The 24,844-nt window shown below is 30.6% G+C and overlaps 2 protein-coding genes across 2 annotated transcripts; both read right to left on the bottom strand.

The window, feature by feature from the left end:
- Positions 1-4,110: 4,110 nt before the first annotated feature.
- Positions 4,111-7,926, bottom strand: LOC123884575 (VAN3-binding protein-like). Its single transcript, XM_045933703.1, has 7 exons — positions 7,351-7,926; positions 7,123-7,230; positions 5,996-6,401; positions 5,640-5,864; positions 5,270-5,319; positions 4,965-5,022; positions 4,111-4,811 (listed from the first exon to the last, which is right to left on the bottom strand). The coding sequence occupies exons 1-7, from the start codon at positions 7,651-7,653 to the stop codon at positions 4,597-4,599; spliced, it is 1,365 nt and encodes a 454-aa protein (XP_045789659.1). The 5' UTR covers positions 7,654-7,926; the 3' UTR covers positions 4,111-4,596.
- Positions 7,927-22,355: 14,429 nt separating this feature from the next.
- On the bottom strand, positions 22,356-24,487 carry LOC123902824 (RING-H2 finger protein ATL34-like). Its single transcript, XM_045952622.1, has 2 exons — positions 23,695-24,487; positions 22,356-22,863 (listed from the first exon to the last, which is right to left on the bottom strand). Exons 1-2 carry the CDS (start codon positions 23,901-23,903, stop codon positions 22,575-22,577), a joined length of 498 nt encoding a protein of 165 aa, XP_045808578.1. The 5' UTR covers positions 23,904-24,487; the 3' UTR covers positions 22,356-22,574.
- Positions 24,488-24,844: the final 357 nt, after the last annotated feature.

The following is a 24,844-nucleotide window of genomic DNA, read 5'->3' as shown; positions in this document are numbered from 1 at the left end:
TGATCAGTGTCCTAGTCAAATTAGTCCTTTATTATTAGCATATATAAGGGGGACTACACTTTGGATCGAAACTACTCCTAGATTATTTGCGGTGTAGCTTTTCTCTTTTTCGGACTTTGCTCCCCTTTATTATAAAAAAAACAGCTAACTACAGTACCAATCGTTAGTTGGTTCAGTGGTGATTGACGCTGAACTTGGTAGGGATGACCACAGTTTAATCCCCGCAAATACAATCAGGAGGGGGCTGGAACCACTCGATACTAGAACTGATTCCCGAACCATATTAAACTGGAGATGAAAGAAATAAAAAACTCATCCCCCAAAAATATGAAATTACAAAAAACATCCTAGTAGTTATATACAATTATGGATGTATCCTACATATATTTGTTTGTGCCTTTAAATATCAATCGAATAAGATAGCCTCGTGAATTTTTGCCCCCCGTGTGTACAGCAGGACATGTGAACGTGCAAATCTGCTGACATGGCTTGTACACGTGGAAAAAATAATTAATATTTATTTTTTAAATTCCACGTCAGATAATATTTTTTTAAAAAAAAAAATTCCTACAAAATAAAAAAATGGATTTTATTTTTTTTTTCCCAAAAAAATCCTACAAATAAATTTTTTTTCCTACAAAATTTTTAAAAAAAATTCCTGCAAAAAATATAATTTTTTTTTCCTACAAAGAATTTAAAAAAATTTCCAACAAAAAAAATGAATTTTCTTATTTTGCTCCCAAAATAAATATTTACTCCAAAATAAAGTTTATTTTCAAAATAAAAATTTTAAAGATTTATTTTCAAATCTTTTTGAATTTAAAAAAACATGATCTTTATTTTTTAAAAACAAAAACATTATTTTTTTTGTTAATCTCTTTGAATTAAAAAAAATAGAAAAAGAAGTTTTATTCGTGTTTTCCTCTTATACCAAAATCATTTGCCCTAGAAATAGAAAAATAGAAGGAAGCAGAAGACAATAACGAAGTAGAAGATGATTCCGGTGATTGAAGAAGACGACGACGAATATGATCACGACGGTAGAAGCAAACTGACGAAGATTCTGTTTTTTTTATATCAAAAAGATTTGAAAATAAATTTTTAAAATCTTTATTTTGAAAATAAACTTTATTTGGGAGAAAAATATGAAAATTCGTTTTTTTATTTTAGGAAAAAAATAATAATTTTGTACGAAAAAAAACTATTTGTAGGATTTTTTTAAAATTTTGTAGGGAAAAAAATTTATTTATAGGATTTTCTTTTAATTTTGGAAAAAAAATTCGTTTTATTAATTTTGTAGGAATTTTTTTTTAAAAAAAAATATTATCTGACGTGGAATTTAAAAATAAATATAAATGTTTTTTTCCACGTGTACAAGCCATGTCAGCAGATTTGCACGTTCACATGTCCTGCTGTACACACAGGGGGCAAAATGAGTGAATCTATTTTTTGCAGGGGGTAAATAGAAAAAAAATCTGCATAGGGGGGTAAACGAAAATTTGCTTATTTTCCGGGGGGGTAAATGATCATTTACCCTTTATACATTTAACTAAGTAATGGTGTCATGCTAAACGATGACTTATAAGTGAGGTAACAATCAATTTTAATGTGTTCGATGAATTAATAAAAACTAAGTTGTGTGAAATTTGAATAGCATTTTTGTTATCACGGAACATAATAGTCGATCTAGAAGAGCGAGAGAAAATGTCTTAATTTTTACTCTTTCAAGAGATTGGAGAATCTCCAAGAAAGATACAAAAACATGTGGTAGACTTATTTCCTAGTGCCTTTTTTTGGGTCTATTAGTTTAATGGCTAGAGTCACATACAAGTAGTATGACAAAGTGGAAAATGCAGAATTTAAACTCTAGCTCAAGTAATAATATCTCTAGTAGTTATCAATTGAATTACTATTAGGAGACATTTTTCTGATGGCTTTTAAACTTAAGCTATAATAATCTTTGTTTGCTTTTTTATAAGTTCACTTCATTATATGTAGTCTCATTTGAGATATGTAAATAAATAAATGAAAAGGGCACACGTCCAAAATGATTAAGCTCTCTCTTATGCCCGAGTTTTCCCACTACATACCAATTGATTGAATTATGGCACTAGATAAATCTATTCTCTCTCATCATCATGCATTATTTCTTTCAAACTAACTAATGATCACATTTTTTCTCAACAAACCATTCGATTTCAAATGAATGTCATTGCAATTATCAATGGGGACCCAATACATATATAAGAGTAATCTATTGTTAAGTCCTAATCAACTTTTACTACACGAGTGGTAGGGTCGAAAGTCATCAAAGAAAGTGACAATCCATATTCTTTATCAATTGTACATACATAGACTTATGGAAAACATTTGATATGTAGTAAACCGTATACATAAAGATGTAACTGATGAGTTGAGTGATGTATAGGTTTTGAAGGTATTACACCAATGATTATTCTCATATTTTTGGATAGAAAGGATGAAGACATGAATGAATCACAAAACAACGAAATAAGTTTCTAGCCCATTATATTCCTTTACAAAATGTGGGCCAACAGGTTTGCCCATGGGTCTTAAATGTGTAACAAATTAATTCTCATAGTAGGATTTTTTTTTTTTGATAAAGTCTCTTTTTCTTTCCGTGTTGTTCAGAATCCTTCAATCTCATCGAAAGATATATTCTGATAGTCGATATTCTAATATATCATACTTGTTGTGAGCAACACTATAGCGGGTGAAAAACACTTGCAATCCTTTTTTTATGTCATTTTCTCAACCCACCCCCTAAAATGCGGGAGTTTATCGGAAGCCATTAAAATTGAGATCAAGGTCATCTATAATTGTTTTGAGACGTACTAGAACATATTTGGAGAAACATAATATATGTTATATATAATCCATAGCTGTATGTAGAAAAGTCAACAATATACCCATTTTCGTTCATAACTTTTCATATTACTTAATAGAACCAAAATAACCTTGAACTATATAAATAATGTTGATATTTCTTCCAAAATAATGCTATTTAAACTGTATAATAATAACAAAAGAGATTTTTTGTCTTGTCATGGTAGCGTGGTTAATGGACAGTACTATTATTTGCAAAACAAACAAATTGAACCATAAACTTCCACGCATGATTGAGCACATCATCTTGCAATTATCAAAGTGAAGACAATATAAATGATTGAGTATATCATCTTACAATTGTTAAAATGATTTTAAATCTTTATTAAAAAGTTTTAAGGCCTTTTGCGTTTTGTTTTCATTTTAAAGTATTGAAAACGCAAAATTCTAATGTTGACATGGTTCGCCATGGACCAATACTTGAAAATATTCAAAACTCCGTCACTTTGAGCGATCTATCATTGGTTTTGTGACGTCGAGTTTGTTTGCTCCATTCTCTTAGCTCGGGCTCCTATCAAGATTAGCTGCGCGCATGATAATGACAATGGCATTCTTTCTTTTTTTGTTTTAGGGAAGGAAGTTGCTCGCTAGTGCACGGCACCTCACCCAAGGTTCACGTTGTTAGGTCAATTCAAGTTGACACACTCCCACCTCATGTTTTGTAGAGGTTAATAATCCACATTTTTACGATTGAAATAATTAGTTAATTGATATAAATTCGATTAAAACAACAATATAAATATATAGCTCGTATTCAATCAACATCAATCAAGTCACCATCTTAGCCGTTAAATATGATAATCCTTCCTTACATCGTTAATGATTATATACTGCAGTTTACATCTCAAAAGAAAAATACCCTTTGCCATCCAGGAAGAGTTCTGTTTGGTGAGTAAATAAGTATTTTAATCCTTTCAATTAAATAATACCAAGAACCAAAATGACATACTCATTGTTTGTCAGGTATTAATCCTGTTTAATGTTTGGTTTTGGTCCATAATGTTTTTTTAATCCAAATTTGTCTTCAAATATTCTATTGTATCTTGTGTGACAGCTTATTATTTAAGAATTAAACAATACTATAATACACAATAGTCTAATTTTTGCTGCTCTTTAGATAAAATATTATGTGCAAAGCACTTGATTAAAGATAAAGCACATGAAATAGACAATGATGGCTCACAATGTGCAACAACAGTTCCATAGATCCAAACCAGGAGCCAAAAGCCCATAATTTTTTATAGTATTAATCACATAAAAATCAAGACTTTTGACCACTTTTGTTATAAGGTTCAAAACCCATATGTACAAACAACACATATAGGATAAGAGAATTTTTGTCTTAAGATTATACTTTCCCTCTAATATGATTCTTTCTCCATTCTTTTTTGACCCATTTCCTTAGTCCAAGATACTCATTTTCTTTCCATAACAATGTGATGAAAAGAATATAACAACTATGGTTCACATTGGGTGCACTTAAGTTCAAAAAATACATCTAAATACCCCCCAATGCATGTTTTCCAAGATTAAAGTAACCCCAATTGGCATAACTTTTGCCTTTAGTTTTTAGCTTACACCCCCTTTTTACAACGATAAACCCCACCATGTATCAAAAAGATCTATAATGCTAAGGGCACCATTGATCCTTAAATGTCTTCCCATTGCAAAAAATTCTTCTCCTTAACCTTAAAACCTATTTCTGTTGTTCTTCTCGGCTGCAATGGATAAAAGATTAGAGATACCTTGAGTCCACACATCATGTTCTCTTTGATTCATGCACTCGAATTCAACGACGCCGCGCGTTTGTGTTTTCAATCCAAAGTAGCGACGATTCTCACCTCCTTCAAGCAAGTGACGTCCCGGCCAAGCAGGCATATCTCTGATCAATTCAATCACCACATCTATTCGAAACAAAAAAAAAAGTTGGAATTAAAGAAAAATCCTTTTGATCTTGCTTTTCAACAATCCCAAAATGAAACAAGACCCACCTCCAAATCTGTTTTTATATAATTAGAGATAGTAATAGAGTAAGACAAAAGTTATTGAAAACTCACTCTTTTTCTTTTTTGTTATGGTCCCAGCAACGTGCCTACTCTTCATTTTAAGAGTAACCTTCACAAAAAGAATTTTCAAAGTGTTAATATAAATATTGTAAGATATTACTAAAGTAAGTTGATACATTCATCTCATCATACTAAAGGCACCCCTACTTAGCAACTTTTTCATGATCAGATTTAAAATTGTGATTAATACTAAATGATGCTCAAATAATTAAGTGATTGATTATAGATTATTGATTATTGATTATCCTCTACAATCAAAAGTAAACTATTATGAAAGAAAAGAGAACAGGACATACTTGATTCATCCTGTTTATATATACAGATACAACTTTCCAGTGAAGATCACCTGCAAAAAACTCAGGAATCAAATCACTTTTCAAACACAAACATCATAAGACTGAAAAAGAGAAAGGAAATTATTCTTGTCGACATAAAACCATTCCAAATTATGCAATGAAAATATTCAAAATAACATCTTACAACACATGAAAGGTAAATCTAAGTGCATGTTTGGATTCAATTTTAAGTTAACAAAAATAGGTTTATGTGAGACTTAAAATCAATTTCTGTGGGCTTATCCAATGATATATCAATCAACAATAAAATCAATTTTACAAAGTCACAAATATTAGTCACGGCAGAACCAAATATACATAAGAAATATACCTTTGCGCGTGCGCTTGAGAAGCTCGCAACCTCTAGCTAGCAATTCTCTGTTACAGATATCCAAGAAATTCTCTTCGGGAACAAGCTCACCACTGAAAGTATTATTCGAACCCCCGTTACCATTTCCACCGGAATGCCCCAAATTTCTCTCCACAGGAATCACTGCAGCAATATTCCAAACTTCCTTCAATGTCCTCGCTTTCAATGTTGCAGCACCACGCAAAGCTACAAAAACACCAACGCCAAAAACATCAACATATAAACTTTTTCAAACAAAAACGAAACCCAATTCACAATTTCACAAAAAAGAATGTTTCTTTAAAATTTCATTATGATAAAACAACAATCAAATATACCTGTTGCAGCAGCAGCCGTTAAAGTCATGATATCACCAGCAGAACTAACATTCACGGCAGAGCTAACCACCGCGGTAAGATGTTCCCTTTCTGCCCCCAAAGCCTCAGCAGCTTCAACACATTGAGCTGCCACCAACGTGGCCGCAGACGCCACAGCCGAATCAGTCTTCACCGCCTGCTCATCTTTTCCAGACCCGGATGATGCCGCGGTGGCTGCAGCGATAGCAGCAACAGCGGCCGCAACAGCAGCCACGGAAACCGCGGCATGAAGCTCGGCATTATGGGTCCTGGCTTCTTCTTTCTTCTTCTCCCTTCTATCCTTCAACCACCTCCCAACCGTCTTGCCGCCGCTCGGAGGTCTTAAATAACCATTTATGCTCAAGCTGCCGTGGTTGGCACGGCCATACTGCATAGAAGAAGAAGAATGCATAAAAGCCATTTTAAGGTTGAAACAAATCACAACAACAATCTCAAAACCTTATTCAACATTCATTTGTTGTTATATATTGTACCATCTATTCCTTGTTCTTAACAAAAACAAAGAAACATTAAACATGTTTGTAAAAAATTCAAAAAATACAAAACCAAATTTCATTGTAGCATTGGCCTTCATCCGCATACCCTTCAGCCATTAATGCAAAGAAAAAGCTAAAGAGACAAATTTGGATGGACAATTTTTGGGTGGTACTCTCTAACCAATTTGACGATGTTTCTGTTAGATTGTGGGGACCAGGTTAACTAATCAATACATAAAACAAACAAAACAATTAACATTAAAATAAAAACTATGTTGTCTAAAAATAGAGGGTCTAACTCAAAATTACAATTTTAATCCCACACGCTTACTAATAATTAATCATCAAAAAACTGTTTTTTAATAATTTAATTTAGTTTGAAATAAATACTAAAGGGTTATTTGTTCCTAACCCAAATATCTCCGTGCGCAATAGTAAAGACTAATCTCTCGAGGTATCTGAAAAAGGGTTAACCTCTCCAACAAAGGTTTTCCCATTGGCACGGGCCAATAATCGAAACCAGGACCAAATAGTTAAATGGCCCAAATAGTGTTTTACATTGGAGGTATCAAATGAAAAAGTAAAGTTAAAAAAAACAAAACAGAAAAAAACCTTGATATCGTCGATGATTTCAGATGGTGAAACAGGAGAACTATCGGTTAAAGGACCACTACTATGAGAGAGTCTCCCTGAGGTTCTTGGAGAAACAGAAACATCCTCCTGCAAAACAAAAAATGTTTTTTTTTATAACAAGAAAAAGACAAAGCTAAAAACCAAAACAACTTTTTTTTTAAGAGAAGAGAAAAAACAAAAAGAAAAAAGTCAATTTTTTTTTCTTACAGATTGTGACATGATGCGTTCCATTATCATCTGAGAAGTTTCTGAAGAAGCAAAAGAAAATGGGTTTAAGGAAGGTGGGTCTTCTGTTGTTTCACCGGTGAGGTGTTCTTGTATTGTGGTTTGATTAAGTGGTTTTGAAGAAGATGGTGAAGAAGAAGAGGAAAGAGCTTTGGAGATTTCTTGAGCTGATAGACTCCATGAACGAGAGAGGAACTCCATTGGTTCACGTGGTGTTTCTGGTGGACGGAAGATTGTGGTGTGAAATGGGTCGGGTCTCCATGAATTAGTTTGGGTTTTGTCCATTTGGGTTTTGATGATGAATTAGTACAGTGAAACAGAGTGTGTGTGAGAAAAAAGTGTGGACTACGGAGTGGGTGGTTTTATAGAGAGAGAGAGAGAGAGAGAGAGAGAGAGAGAGAGAGAGAGAGAGAGAGAGAGAGAGAGAGAGAGAAGAGAAAAGTGATTGAAATGAAAAATGGAATACAAAGAGAGACAAAGCAGTCGATTTTGTATTGTGTGTCAGTTTTCAGTCTTTCATATAAAGGTCAAATTTTTTGCATCTAATAACTACCCAACAAAACTTAATAACAAGAAAGAAATAGGCTCTGTTTGCTTGGTACTAAAAAATAGCTAATTTTAGCTTATAGCGAATAAGTTACCCGATTGAATTTGTGATGTTTGTTAAAATTAGCGGTTGAACTATCTTTTAAGTATGAAATGACAAAAATAAGATATGTTTAATTAATATTAAATTTTTTTAAGCAAGATGATATGGGTAAAATTAGAAGAAAAAATAATAAGTTATAAGCTACTTGAGCGGCGTTTAAAAAATAAGCTATAAGCTACTCCCTCCGTCCCAATTTGATTGACACAGTCGACTGTTGTGCACTATTTACACATGTGTGTTTTGACCTTATTTTTCTACTAACAAACAAAAATAAATATTAGCATATAAGATGTTGTTTGATTCGTTTCGATGAGTATTTTCAAAATATCAAATTTTATAATTTTTACTATTATACAATTAAAAATATTAATCGTTAAAATTATGTATCGATATGCGTGAAACAATCAACTGTGTCAATCAAATTTGGACGGAGAAATTAATAAAATAAGTTATAAGCCCTTTTTTAAAAAATTATTACCAAAAAAAACGTAAAATAATATTTGGCCTTACCAAACAGAGACATACTATATGAACAAGATGACATCAATTTTTTTTATTATTATTATTAACCCTCTAATTTTCTAGATAAAATATTTCGATAATTCAAAATTCGACAACAAAGTAAGTAAAGTTTGATAAAAAATATTTCATTAATTCAAATTTTTCTAAACAATTCATCGTAGAGAAAGTTCATTAACCACCTCAATATCTTAGTTAATATAGAGATTTATTTTTGCGATACATATGCATAGTACTGGTAACATGTAAGACAATTGATTCTTTATTAAAATTTAATTTTGTTTTGACTGCATTAATTTTACTGTTATTTATAAAGACTTTGTTTTACTAAAATAATTAAAGATGAGAAAAAAATAGAGTGAAGATAATCAGAATATGCAATATTCGATGTCTTTTTAGTCAAATATTCAATTTACAAAAAATATCACAAATTTTCAAAGAGATTGAGCTTAGGTTTAAATGATCAATTCGTCTCTGTAAGTTTGCAAGTTTTTGGTTTTCGTCCATGTATCTTTTTTGTTTTAAAATAGTCACCGAATGTGTAAATGCTTTTGGTTTTAGTCCCTAATGTTAAGTGTAGTTTCAAAAATAATGACGTGACAAACAGAGGCTGACGTGGCAACGTGTGATGTGGCAAACGATGATGATGTATCAATGACGCTGCCCAATCATCCACTTAGAATGACCAAATCCAAAAATAAAATTACAGAGAGAGACCAAACCCAAAAAATGAAATTAAACCCAAAAACATATTTTTCTTATTTTTTCTCTAAACTCATAAATTGACTCATATTTCTCCGAACCCAATTTGAGGATATAATGAAACTCAAATTTTACAATATATAAAGTTGTTTGATTAAAAATTCATTTCAAATTTTGAAAATGGTGATTAATATGGTCTTTTGATTAAATCAAAATAAATGGTGTATCAGGAAACTCAATTTTTTGTTGGTTAAAGAGTTTATGAAATTTTAGGTTGGGGAGAAGAAAGAAGTAGAAAATATCGTTTTAATACATTCAACACAAATTTTTGGATTCAGAAGAATATGAGTCCATTTTTGGGTTTAGAGAAAAAACAAGAAAAATATGTTTTTGGGTTTAATTTCGTTTTTTAGGTTTTGATCCCTCTCTGCAATTTTATTTTTGGATTTGGTCCCTCTAAGTGGATGACTAAGCAAAGCATCATTATTGACACATCATTCTCGTTTGCCACATCACACATTGCCACGTCATTATTTTTGTAACTACATTTAACGTTAAAGTACTAAAACCAAATGGATTTCCACATTTGGGAACTATTTTAAAACAAAAAAAAATATATGGATGAAAATAAAAAACTTCCGAACTTACAGGGACGAATTGATCTTTTAAGCTTAGTACAAGGATTGAACTTTATCGATTTATAACAGAAATTTTGACCAAATTTTATTTATATTGTAGTTAAATCCTGGATTATCGTGATCTCATTCTTTTAAAAATTATAAGATTGAATAAAAAAGATAAAATGATAAATAAATAAAATTATTACCTACCGATAATTTTTGTTGTTAAATAATAAAAGTGTAGTGAGATGATAAATAAATCAATCTATGAAAAGTTACCCAAAAAAGAAATACTAAAAGTAACAGACTATATTTAAAAATAAATACTATAATATCTACAATAGAATTTATATATAATAAAATACCACATAAAAAAATTATATGTAAATACATTTTTTTCTAAGCTAGCCATGATTGAATTATTAGTAATATATCTAATAATCAATGAAAATTTACCAATTTAATTATTTGGCTGAATTTAGATCATCTTCAATTTTCCCTTATGTTTTCTATTCTTTTTTTTTAATCTAAGGATCGATAAATTACAAAGAATAAAAAGGAGAGAAAATCAACTCTTTAATTAAAAAAATATGAGAGAAAACACGAGAAAAAATTGGAGATGATTCAAATCCGAAAATCAAAGACCATACATATAAAGAAGCACCGACACCTCTATCATTAGGCGTGCCGCGGTGTCCGACACGTGTCGGTGTCCGACACCTGTCGGTGTCCGACACTCGTCCGACACCTGTCGGTGTCCGACACTCGTCCGACACCTGTCGGATAACTCATATCAATGTCGGAAAAAAAAATCAATTTTTCCTTTAGTTTGACACTCTTTTGATCAGTGTCCGACACCTGTAAGACATTCGTATGACACATAGCTAAAATCAATAACTACCCACTGAAAATCAGCTAAAATGATCTCTGCCGTAGATCTCAAATCAGCTAAAATCAATAACTACCCACTGCGACAAATTGAAATCCCTTTATGCACATAGCTTTAAATGAAACTTAAGTTACATCACAACTGTATATGTCTCAAAATTTACTGAAGACTAGTAATTTCTGCAGTAATGTGACTGTGTGTTAAATATCGTCAGATTGCAGTTTATTTATTATTGCTGAGATTTTGTTTCTTTTTTTTTTTTTTAAAGAAATTTGAAGACTCGTATCTAACACTGTGATGCGTGTGTTGAATGAACATCATCACAATTCACAAACTTAATTAAAGCTTAGTATTTGTTTGTCCAAGTTAACTTATTATAAATGTAGGAGTATTACTATTTTTTTTCTTTTCTATAACCCTCTACTTCCTAGGGAAAAGAGACCATAGTAGTCTAGAGTTTAACTGCGAGAAATTGTTCCATTCAGGAATCGAACCCGAATTCTTCCGAAATCCGTCCTTTTTGTGAAGCTAATTAATCACTTGAGTCCGATGACTTGGTTATGTAGGAGTATTACTCTACTCATGGATTAAATTTTCCAGAAAATAACGTCAACATGTACAGTATATATATATCCTTAAACTGGGAAAAATTTCGTATGCCATGCCATTTTTATGGTAAAAGGCAGAATATTATTTTAATTTATGATAGAGGTCATTATTTTTGTATTTATTTATTTATTTGTTTATTAGGGTAATTTCAAAGTTGGATATTTATTTCTATTTTTACAATTTCCGGTTGGATTTTTATTCTAACAAATTTACCCTTAAAATTTCTAACATTATTAAATTTAAATCTGCAACCTAATTAAAAGATATGTCAAAACTAAGTACAATACCAATTAAAAAGTTGGTCATTTTTCTATTGCAAATTTGTCCTAAATAATACATTTCTTTGTGAATAGATTCTCTCAAGTGTGATTTACACTTGAGAGAGTAAAGTGTAATATAACACCATCTAAATTTATTTTCTCTAAAGTTTTATATGTTTATCTCTCTTGATCAATGGTAATAAACCACACTTTATTCTCTCAAGTATAAATTACACTTGAGAGAATCCATTCTCGATTTCTTTTATCAAATTTGTAAATTTAAAAACATACCATCTGTCAGTCAGGTTTAATTAAGTTTAGATAAGGTTTATATTTAAATTGCTACTCTTTACTAATTTTAAATAGGTCTCTAAATTGAAAAAGAGTATAATAAAAGAGTGCTACAATATCACTGTCCATTGGAGGATAAACTGAATAAATAATGGTGGCAGTTGGATTGGACACAATCTATAGAGCTGAACAACTAGTGGAGTGACGGTGGTGATCTGTATCCATCTGGAGAATTTAATGAAATGGGCCATAAACTTATTGCAAAGAAACCTTCGAAGGAGAAAGAAAGAATTGAACCACAAATGATTGGGAATCACACATCTTCCACATACATATAATATGTAGTACATGGTCATCAAGCCACCGACCATAAAATTTCCCACACATCATCAACTTTTCTTAAAACATTATTTTTACCAACAAAATTTGAGAATGAAATTCATCAAAAATATATAAAGTTGCAATCATCTACAAAACATTCAAAAACAGCTAGATATATATATGTTTGTTTGGGGTGGTTTGGATTGAATTAAAAATCATTTTCAATACATCACCTTTAATAGATTACTACTAGAGATGAATTGTGGTATATTTGCGTCTTTAAATTTCGGTTGGTATTCCAACTTCTTTTGGTATAAATTTTGTTAATTTAAGGATTCAAATTGTTTGAGTCCTACACTATTAAATTGAGTATAAATAGTTTTTTGTTTTTTTAAGACGAGAATAAATAGTTTCTTTAAACTATTAACATCGCTCTAAATAATCTCTAGTTTTTAAATTACAAATATATTAAAAACAATTTAACCACACTAATTTCACACTAATATGAGTGACTTATGTCCAATAACTTGTGCCGTTAATCTTGTTTTATGCTAAAATCAATTATTTGAAAAATTATATTAATAGATTTAAGAAAGACAACATTATTATGTATTATCCTTTGAATTTTTTTCGAAAGATTCATAACATTTGGGGTTAGAAAGTTAAAAGTGTCAAACGCAAATGATGTAGAAATATGTTGATTGTGAGAACATATTTTCTTGTGGGTGATCACTTTACTTGAAGCAACTTTGACAATGGTTTGTTCCACGGTAAAATCTTCAATGTTCCATACTATGAGCGGAAAAACTCTAGTCAAGTCCAGACAAACATATTTTCCTCTAACCAACCATACACTAGAACATTCATCTAGCCTAAGTGTTGATCTCTTCTCTTGTGGATTAGTCAATAAATTCATTGGCGCATCTTTCTTCATATATTATTTCACGCCTAAAATCAAATAAAAAGCATTTCTAACCAAGTTATGCAAATATTGGAAGTCTGAAAGTTCCTTACAATGAATTGTGTGCTTCCCAAAAGTATATAAACACATCTTACGATAAACAGAACAAACTTTATCAATAAAAAATAATAAAATTATGAGACGATACCTGATAATAATATGATATTCAACCTTTGACATATGTTGTCATAATTTACTTTCATATACTAAACAATTACTTACTCCCTCTGGTACTACTATTGTTTTATTTAAGTGAGCTTCATTTTGACATGGAAAGGAAGAAGAGGAGTACGTGTATGAAATTGGTGCAAAGCAAACAGGTACTGTAATTGATTAAGGTGCGGTGCGGCAGGTTTTTGTTGCTCATCTCAAAGGCAACAAACAACTACTAGTAGTACAGTACAGTAGTAGTACTATACTACTACAACAAACAGTGTCAGTGTCAGTGTGTGTTTTCATTGCGCATGGTTTGCTACGTCATCATCTTCTTCATTTCACAATCACCTCTCTACAACACCGCACTGCCACTGCACGGTGTAACTTTTTCTTTGACTAATTCAATTTCAGTTCATTAAACAAATTGTAGTACTAATTGTATTTGAAGCTCTTGTGTCCTATCAAACACATATTAGCCTCACTTGTCTTCTTTAATTTGAAAAAATATTTTGAAACTGAAACAAATAATGACAAGGAATATTTTCATACTCGAGTACTACTACGTGGGGGCCGTACCGTAGTGAATCCGAATGATGAGTAAAAACTAAAAAAGTACTACTATTATTTTATATACTCCATACCCACAAACATTCATTTTAAATACTATATTCACCGATCTAGAACACACAACATTATTATTATTTTTTGAATTCATTTAAAAAATCTACAACTTTTATTTCTAAAATTCTAAAAATGTAAAATGCAAACAAAATAAAGGCGCGCTGCATGCATGTTAATTGTAAGAATAATATTTCTCATATTAAGGCTTTTAGCCACATTGCTTGAAGCATTTTGAGAATCGCTTATCATATAGTAAAATTCTCAATCGTCAATCCTACAAGTGAAATTTTTTTAGTCAGGTTCACATATGCATGTTTCCCTCAATAGGTTAGTCAAGAAGTTTTCAAGCATCTCTTTCTTCACAAATACTCTTGCGTGCATAAAAACATAAAAAAATATGATTGTGAACAAAGTTGTGTATATATTTGAAGCCTGAGAGTTTTCTACAATAAATGGCGTGCTCCCCAAATCTATAGGAAGAGTTTTACTACAATCAAGACAAACTTCATCAATAAAAAATAATAGAAGAATGTTGGGCTGGCCTAATCCATCGATGTGGAGAAGAAAATCATTAGTATAAGTTGCTTGAAAACATCCAAGAAATATATGTCCTTAACAATTTTAATAAACAGGGAACTCGAAAAATGTTGGGCTTTATGGGCGACATTGCCCTAGCTCGTAAAACTGTTAAAGTCAAAAGTTGTAATCGTATAACAAAAACAATACAAAATATTGTTTAAATTAAAGTCTATATCGCATATATACTTTGTTGTCTCTCAGTATATGATTTTACAACAACCAAAACTGAACTCTGAAAGTCACAAAAGCATACAAAGCGACCTCGACTATTAAGTACAACTGTACAACCTTAACGTCGAACCTTAATAGGTAAATAAGCATACAAGACGTTGACAATTCACACGGTTTTGTTGCAATTTCACCATATATCGGGTACACTACCTTTCAATATGGGCGGGGAAATATCCCAATAATAAATGGATAGCAATTTGTAGGGAAACCATGCATTAATGGGTGCGTGTATATTATCGGTACGTGTCATAATATGTATTGTACTTGACTAATGAAATTGTGGTTGAAAATAAGCGGTAGAGTAGAGCATGATATTTGGATACAAAAAATGAGTTGAGAGAACTAGCTAATATATTAGGATGGATGTTTGTTTGGTTTGGTTTCTATGTAGTGACAATAGCACGAGATGTTACCTAAAAATATTTGGTGCATGTATTATATATATAACAATTGATTTATTAAATAGCTGTTTATATTATATATACTTTACTTCTAATTTGATGTTCAAGATAAAAATGACTAAAGTGTTTTATTGTAGAGAGTAAAAAGAATAATATAATTGATTGAAGAATAAGTTAATTGTTGATATCGATCAATGCAATACTATAGTGACAAGGATTAACTGAATTCCATAAATTTAAAGAAACGGCGCCTCCAAAATAAGAAATGAAAATTTCAAATGTTTCTCCATGCCCAAAGAGATGCACCAACCTTAATGAGATATGCAATCGAAGGTCCTCTCTCCTTAATTTCAACCTTTCACTCAATTTTTCCTCTCTTTTTCATTGATATGGAACAAAAAAGACTGAACACACACAAAGTGTAGAAGAAAATCGAACTCAAAAATTATTTTGAGAGTCCATTTACCCTATGATGTTCAAAAATTATGTCTAGAGCACCCCTAGTGCTTTTGACCTACAATATTACTCAATCAATCACTCCAAAGTCTAACATGTTGAATAAGAAAAATACATTACGCATTTGGAATATCATAGATCATGATTCCACCTACACTGTGTGAGATTATATACTCTTCTCCTATATTAGCACCAGCAGAGCAGCTGTTTTTGTGGGTCAGTATAGTACTGATGCAATTAATTTGACTATTTGAGTTTGCAATTTGCAATGGTGAAAGACAGAGGAGACGTAATGAGATGGGACAGAACTGAACCAATGAGATTGATTGAAACAAAAACAACTACTAATATTACTATATCAAAACAAAATCTACTGTATGATGACTTTCCAAAAGATCATAGAGTTCCTCCATGGATCATATATATTATATTAGTAACGAGATAGTATTGTCTTTATTACATGGTTCCATTTCTTGCACTGCGATCAAAAGAGGCTGAAACCATTCAATATTAGAACCGACCTTCGAATTAAATTTAGTGGTGTAATGAGCCGGATACTGGTGGTGAAATTTTTTAAAAAAAAATTAAAAGTTTTTTTTTTGAACGAGAAAAATAAAATATATTAACATCAACAAAGTAGTCACTCTAGCACAAAATATACCAGAAAAGACCACTAAAAGTTAGAAGAGGTCATCCGAAAAAAGACAATACAACCAAATTAGCCGATACCCAGACAAGTGAACGAGCTCAACCACTAACTATGAGCTAAAGACAAAATTAACATTTTTCGCCTTCATACACAAAAAAAATAAAATTGACTTTATCCAACAATTGAGCTATGTGTTTCGCTGAATTTTTAAATGTCTATTATTACATTCATTTCAAACACAAAGCAGGCAAATAAGTTGCAAAAAGAATCACCCACCTTTCAAACCACCTATCGAGTATAAGTTATGTTTGTGTAAAAAAAAAAGTTAAGTTTTTTAATATAATATTGCCATTTTTTTATATTTTAAAAAATGTTTTTAGGACACTTTTAACATACCACTATTAATTTAAGTTACTCTCCGAGTTTTAGTATTTATAAGAAAAACATTTCATTTTTACACATATTAAAGTGTGTATAAAATAATAAATAAAATTAAAATTTCCTCAGAGAAATAAAAGTAAGAGGAGTGCTAGCAACACACTCCAATAACAAACACACTCTAACACATTCTCTTCTATTGGTTAAAATTTATATGGGTCCCATAAAAGTTATATGGGTCCATATTTTTTTATGGGACCCATGTGAATTTCAACAAATAAAAGAGAGTGTGTTGGAGTGTGTTTGTTAAAAAGGTTTTCAATTTTTAGATGACAAAATAACTAATATGCCTCGAATTTGTGAGCCACGATACTTCAAAAATGGCGAAATATCGTATTCGATACGTACTCAATATTGATATTCGTCCGATACTTTTCGATACACGTATCGGATAAGTATCAGCAATTAATATTATTTAAAAAAATATATATAACTGATACGTGTCGGATACTTCTTTGATACGCGTATCGAAAAAGTATCGGGCAATTAATGTTCTTTGATGATGGAAACGTAGGAAAGAAAACTAATATAATTTGTGTTTCCTCTTAGGTATTAAATGTTAGAGTATGATGTTATCAACTATATTGTTTTTGGGTAGTGCGTATATATTTTTTATAAGCAAATTGTTAGTATATTATATTGTTATGTTAGTTTTTCTCCTTGTCAAAACTTGAACTCTGGATCTCCAACTCCTTAACCCTTACCTCAATTAGCTTAACCAGTTGAGTTATCCCTCACACCCACTTTTTGGGTAGTACTCAACTTAAGATATGTAATTGTCACTTGTTTGCTCAATTTGAGTAATTTGAATGTTAATTTGTTTATCATTATCAATTTTAGTTATGTTTATATATTGTGAATTTATATATATTTAATTTTTAAATAACGTATCCAGGCCGTATTGTATCAGGAATTTTAAAAAAATTTCCGTATCATCGTATCAGTATCGCATTTTATCGATATCATATGACGTATATGGAATAGATATACCTTTTTCACTTTATCTTAGCTCAGGTTTAGTAGCTACTGGTGATGGAAAGTTTACCTCAGAGAAACTTCTTTATTGACTGACTGGAGGAGTATGAGACTATCAGTGAGTGAAATTAATATGTTGGAAAAGGACGGCAATTCAATTTTCAGTGGAGAGATATATGTCTTGTTCACCAATCAATTTCTACAAAGTATGATAGTTTGACGGAATTGGATCAACTTTGTGTTTAGCGTATTTCATTTTTTTTAATTTAATGGTTGTGAGTGATTATCAGCAACATGAATAAAAGGTACTTAGGAGAGAATTCCAATCCTAGTTTGTTATTATTTTCAGGAGAAAGTTAACATACGTACCAAAAGCATTAAAAGTTAAATTTTTATATTAAGATAGAAAGTATTAAATGTTGAAACATTTCTACCAAAAAAAAAATAATGTTGAAACATTAAATTTTAACTTTTCAAGCATTAAAAGTTAAATTTTTATATTAAGATACCTTAACATGTGCAAATACCCTTATATTAAAATTTATTAGGATTTAATGTATTTATTCTAATATTATAAATTAGATAGTTAAATTTTTAATGAATTTAAAAGTAATTTTTTTTTATATTAATGTTTTGTTTGGATATTGAAAGGAAAGAAAGTTGAAGAAATGAAAGTGAGTAGAAAGTGAAAGAAAAATAAGATGATTTTTTGATTGTTTGGTACGAGTGAAAGTGGAAAGAAAGATATATTTTACTCAATGACATAAATACCCTCATTTATATAAATGTTTTTATTTAGAAGAATGCAAATATTTTCTTATATACTATAAATTTTTCTACTTATACATATTTATTTTACAAAAAGCCTGAACAAAACACTATAATTATTTATTGACACTAGTGAAATTATATTAGTATTGTTTAGCAAGATTTAAAATTAATTTTAAAAAAAGTTCAAGTAATGCGCAAGACTTAAAGGAGCATAAAGGTAAATAGCCAAAAAATAACATAAGAGAAAGCTTTCTCTCCATTAGTGGGAGGAAAGTTTTCTTGTGGGACCCACGCCTAAATCATTCTTTCCTTCCAACTTTCCATTACATCCAAATTTCCCTTAAAACAAACAATGTGTTAAGATTGAAGACAGTACTACTCGCACACTATAAATAAGGGTGTGTTTGGATCACTAAAGAAAGTAAGAGGAAAGAAAGTGAAAGGAAAGAAAGTGAGTGGAAAGTGAAGTGATTTTGAAGTTGTTTGGTATAAGAGAAAGTGAAAGGAAAGAAAGTTAAAAAGTAAGATTTATATTTGCAAAATGACAAAAGTAAACTCAACACTCTTTGATTTTTATTTAATTTTTTATTAACAACTTTAATTAAATCATAAGTGAAACTTTTTATATTTCAATTAAACAATTAAATTGAATGTTTTCCAAAATTCTTGTAAAAAAAATGTTTTCGAAAATTAATTAAAAGAATTTTAACGAAAAAAAGGAGTATTTAATAACATTTATTAAAAAAAAGAAAGAGAGGAAGTGGAGTATACATACAACAGTACATCTAACCTTCACTGCGTTGCACAGTTCACTTGCCGTCTTCAAAAATTATTGTTGTTGCATATATTACTAGTATTAAAATAAACATTATATAGGGTTACTATTGTCTTGTTAAAAAAAAAAGGGTTACTATTGTCTTTTTATGTAAATATGGCTGCCACCTGAAATTTTCTTTCCTCTACCTTTTAGAGTGTAACCAAACGGTGGAAAGTGGATCATCCACTCACTTTCTTTCCATCCTACTATCTTTCCTCAAAATCAAACATAGTGTAAAGAGTGAAGAACTCTTCAATAATATTCATTGATAGTTCTGTAAAAAATAAAAAAGTGAATTCTCAAATACCCTTTGAAATTTTAATTTGTCAAATACTTTCTGAAATTTGGAAATAGGCAAATATCCTCTGAAATTGTAAAACGTCAATCAAATTGCCTCTTACTCCGTTTACTTCGTCTATTTTGAGCCATCAAAAGCACCTTCTTTGAGCCTTCAACCTCCTTGCAACCAGGTGAATAACAAGGATCCAAAATAGCAAAACTATCATCACCAGAATCATCCTCATCATCATTATCATTGCTTTCAAAATCAGAACCAAGATGTTTTAACCACCCAATAGACCAATCTAAGTCATCAGGTTCAGAACCAGACAAGAAACATCAATCACCAACATTATATTTTTTAGGCTTAATTAGTCTTTTGGTCCCTTAAAGACATTTTAGGTTTCACAATGGTCCCTTAAAGAAAAAAAGGTCCGGATTGGTCCCTTAAAGACACATTCGTTTCTCAATTGGTCCTTTCTATCAATTTTTTTACAAAAAACGTTAGTTTTAATTGATTGGATTGTGGATGTCATTAAGTGTAATTGGTCTACCAAAAACCTTATTAATTTTTAAAATTTTAACCATTGGAATTTTTTGTTATATTTGGAGTTAAAATTTAACGGAAAAGACCAATATGACAAACATATATGTCTTTAAGGGACCAATCCGAGCCTTTTTTTTTTAAGAGACCAATCTGAGCCTTTTTTTCTTTAAGGGATCATTATGAAACCTAAAATGTCTTTAAGGGACCAATAGACTAATTAAACCTATTTTTTATCAATTTTTGTATCATCCATCTTTTCCTCATCAAAATAGACGGAGTAAACGAAGCAGTGTGTAATTTGATTGACGTTTTACAATTTCATTGGGGTATTTGACTATTTCCAAATTTCAGGGGAATATTTTATAAATGAGTAAACTGTCAAATACTCTCTTGAAATTTTAAAATTCGTCAAATACTCCCCTTGAATTTGGAAATAGGCAAATACCCCCCTGAAATTTTAAAAAGTAAATCAAATTATCCTCTGGCACTACCAGCCGGAGTCCACGTCAGGGGCAATTTGATTGACTTTTTAAAATTTCAGGGAGTATTTATCTATTTCCAGTTTTCAGAGATATATTTGACGAATTTTAAAATTTTAGGAGGATATTTGAGAGTTTACTCTTTTATAAATTTTGAAATTTCAAAAGGATAACAAAAAATAAAAAAATAAAATGGTTGATAGTTTATCGCCATTATGGGAGAATCGTAAATAAATTTATTATTGAAATACCAGTACTAAAAAGAGTTTAATCTAAGAAAGTGCTTAAAGACTGAAAAAAGCTGAAAGAGATGGAAAAGCATCACAATCAGAAGGACGAGATGAGACAGAGACAAGGTAAGATGTGTTTTTGAGGTCATGGATTCTGTGATCTAAATTTGAAGATCATGTCAATTTCAAGATAGAGAGGCCAAGAAACACATTAATAGCTCTTAATAATTCCAAGCAACCAGGCTGCCATGACCCTATTTCTAGTTGGTTTGGCGATGGGACACATTTTATATTTTATACTTCTATACTAGTACTTCACAATTGTTCTATTTTGTTCGAAAAATTCTCTACCCACCCCTTGAATTTCTCTTTTCGCACAGAAAAATTTGGAAAATGTTTTTCGAATTTTTTTTAGTTAAAATTTTAGTAAAATTTACACTAGAAAAATACTTTGAAACATATTTTCTGAATTTTTTTGCGTCCTGGAGGGTGAAAAAGAAACATGAGAAGTGGATTGAGAATTTTCCTTTTGTTGTGGTCATTGGCCCAATTGGAATGTTTTGGGCCTTTAGAAGCTGCAGCTTGAAAATTGCTCAATCGGCCCCTATGTTGTTTTAAGACTTCCTGTTCTGACCAAATTATCCTTAGTTAGTTTTGGAATTTACGTTCCGAAATGATTTTTTTTTTTTTCAAAAAAATTGATATTTCGGAAGATACAATCCGAAACTAACTAATTATGGAACGTACGTTCCGAAGTGACTTTTTTTTTTTTTCAATTTTTTATACATTTTAGAAGTTACGATCCGAAATTAACTAATTTTGGAACGTACGTTACAAAATTAACTAATTTTGGATTATAGGATCCAAAATTAACTAATTTCGGAATTTACGTTCCGAAATAATTTTTTATTTCAACTTTTTTATATTTCAAAAGTTACGATCCGAAATTAACTAATTTTGTAATGTATGTTACAAAAAATCATAGATATTTTTGGATTTTTTGAGGCCTAAAAAACAATATTTCTGTAGCTTTAGGCCTGGCCCAGTTCTTTTATGAGGAGATTCTATATTTGATCCATCTAGTACAAGCATCACACCATAGGTTTCTTGAGTAATGTAACTTATCACTGAATTGATATAATTTTCTTAATTAGTATAGTTTGCTGTAATTTTGCACTTTGACTTAATGGTTTCAGCTGATTTGATTATCTCTTGATAAAAATTAAATTGTTGGAAAAACTTGAGGTTATACTATTAGTTGTTAATTCTTTTCTTGTATATCACTTTAACATTAGTCCAAGTACTATAGTTTGATAGGTTCCTTGTATGTTAAGAAAATCTCTACTCTTTCAGCAAGAAATGTATTTTAGTTTTCCAAGTTTTCACCAAGTTATCTTGCAATCCTCCTTTCTTTTCTAACCACAAGCATCCAAAATAGTCATTTTAAAACAAAACGCACTACATAACTATTATTGGATTCGGATCCTCTGAAGTGAGTAATGAGTAATAAAATGTAAATTGAGGAAATCAATGGTTGTAGTTGTAACCATGTTTAATTATGGATATAAGCAAACAATTCTCAACATTATTTAGGATTAAAAATCCACCTTCCAAGAGAGCAAATATAACATAATATATACAAAGTAACACTCACCACTTTGATCATAAATTATACATGACCAATGATCAAAAACATGAAGGAGGAAAAAATAAACAGAGAACTCTGTTCAAATTTGCAAAAGAACAGCACAAAAAACTAATCACTTGGCACAACCATGGTTCTACAATAAGGACAGTGAGGGTGTTTTTCAAGCCAAGGGATAAGACATGCTGAATGATACTTATGTGAGCAAGAAAGGTTCATAACTTCTTCATCTTGATGAAAATCTTCTAAGCACACAGCACAAACTTTTGTATCTTTCTTAAACTTGTTTCCACGTAATAACCATGAACTTTCTAGTAACTTCCTACCTAGTCCTGTATCTTTCTTGTTGAATTTGCTTTTACTTTCTTTTCCTTCTTTTTTGGGATTTTGTTCAATTGACCTGTCATAAGAAAATCAGCTAATTATTCATCAGTAATTATAACTTATAAGCCCATACAAGCAGAGTAATAGATCAGATTATGGACCATCCAATTAAGATCGGATAATACATATTTTATCTCAAAATTTAATATTAAACAAATTAAAAAACTATATTAAAACATGAAGGGTTTAATCTTGATTGGACGGTTATCTAGTGTTGACTACATAGTGCATATTGTCCCGACCATTTCTCAAAGTAATAGATATGTCATATGTTTGGACTAACTTTTCTTTTTTTGGTATTAACTAGGTAAAAAAAAAAAATTTCTCAAAAATTAAACTTGGATTTTTTAGAATAATTCGTCATAAAAAAAAACTCATTAACACTGGCCATGTCAAGATTAACTTTGATGTTAAAAAATATGTTATTATATGCAAAACTTATAAATATTTTATAAAAGTTTTCTTGGTATTAAATCATTTTTAGTATTTTGGAAATAATTTAGACAATAATTTAATTGGATAATAGACATATGTCTATAGCCACAAAGCTAGGTTAGATGGTAGCTAGGATTCTTATAGCCATGAAGTATGAAGAATGACCTCATAACTCATCATAACTGGTTGAATATAGGACCATATTAAATCAAAACAAAAATTAAATCATGTGAATCATCCTTGATTTCCTTAAATTTAGAGAGATTATACAAGACATGTTAGAGTGCATAAGGAACATGTGGAAAATTACATAAAAGCCTAGACAATTCTAAAAATTAAGAATAACCAATTTAATTTTTATCTAATTTTTTTTAGTGGATGTCTTGGAATGGAAGATGGAAAAGATATATACCTGGGAGAATAACCAAGTTTCTTCTGAAGCCTTTGTTTGGCTTTGAAAGCACTTTCATCTAAGGTAGTAGTCATTGAAGTCCATGGTGTCTCCAATGATTCCCTTAGATAGGAAGAGTCTCTGTAGGTAACATAGTGTTCATGTCTGTTGTGATGATTTTCTGATCTTTTTCTTGGTGACAATCCAACACCAGGTAACCTACCAGCCATTTACTCCTCTTTACCTATGCTTAATTATTCTCATCACAATTTATTGCTCAGACCCACTAAAAATAATGCATCCAAGTTTTGATTGATGGTTGCGTGCTAGATTGGGACAATATACTAGTTAGTAGTTACCTCTTGGTAAATACCATGACTTAGAGGGGACAAATTTTAGAATTCGAGTTTAAATAGTTGTCGCATTAGTAGTCGTTGGATCAAAATCAAACGATGTAGATTTTAAATAGTTTTAAAATTCGAGTTTTAAAATTTATACCGTGAAATCTCGATCCAACAATTACTGATGTGATTGACTGTGTGAATGCGAAAAAACCTGCTAGCGCAGATGAATCCAAATTCCAATTTCAATGACTCTACATGGACATTGCTAATGATTTAAAATATGTGATTGATATTCATGTCCACATGAGAGCAATAATGCTTTAATTTTGGCTTTTGGTGAGTGTAATGTTCTAGGATGTGGCAAATTGCAAATATTTTTGTGAAGAAATTTTAATGTGTTATTCTTACTATGGCCCCATTTTTTTGGTCCACAAAGAAACAGGTGGTTCTTAAAAGGATAGCCCAAAATTGAGAGACAATGCTGTACTACAGCATCATAACTGTTCTTTGGGTGAGTGGGAATTGATTTTTTTTTTTTTTTCCTTTGATTTTTTTGGTACTCAAATTAGGTGTTTAGGTATTTTACTCAAATGCTGGAAAATTCAGATATGCAACTGGGACAAGCCGAATTGGTTTTGAGAAAAACTCAAGTCTTAAATATGATAAAGATAAAATTTATAAAGTGTGATACTCTTTATTTTATAAGTCGATTTTGTGTGAATGATTTAAATCCGATTTAACACTTAATTAGGTAAAATATTGAGCGGAAAATGTCATTTTTGTTTATTTGAGTGTAACACACTTTTACTAGTATACTAATGAGGCAA

The sequence above is a fragment of the Trifolium pratense genome, linkage group LG1 (assembly GCF_020283565.1).
Source record: "Trifolium pratense cultivar HEN17-A07 linkage group LG1, ARS_RC_1.1, whole genome shotgun sequence".
Lineage (NCBI taxonomy): Eukaryota > Viridiplantae > Streptophyta > Magnoliopsida > Fabales > Fabaceae > Trifolium > Trifolium pratense.
This window is presented reverse-complemented; position numbering and strand designations above follow the sequence as displayed.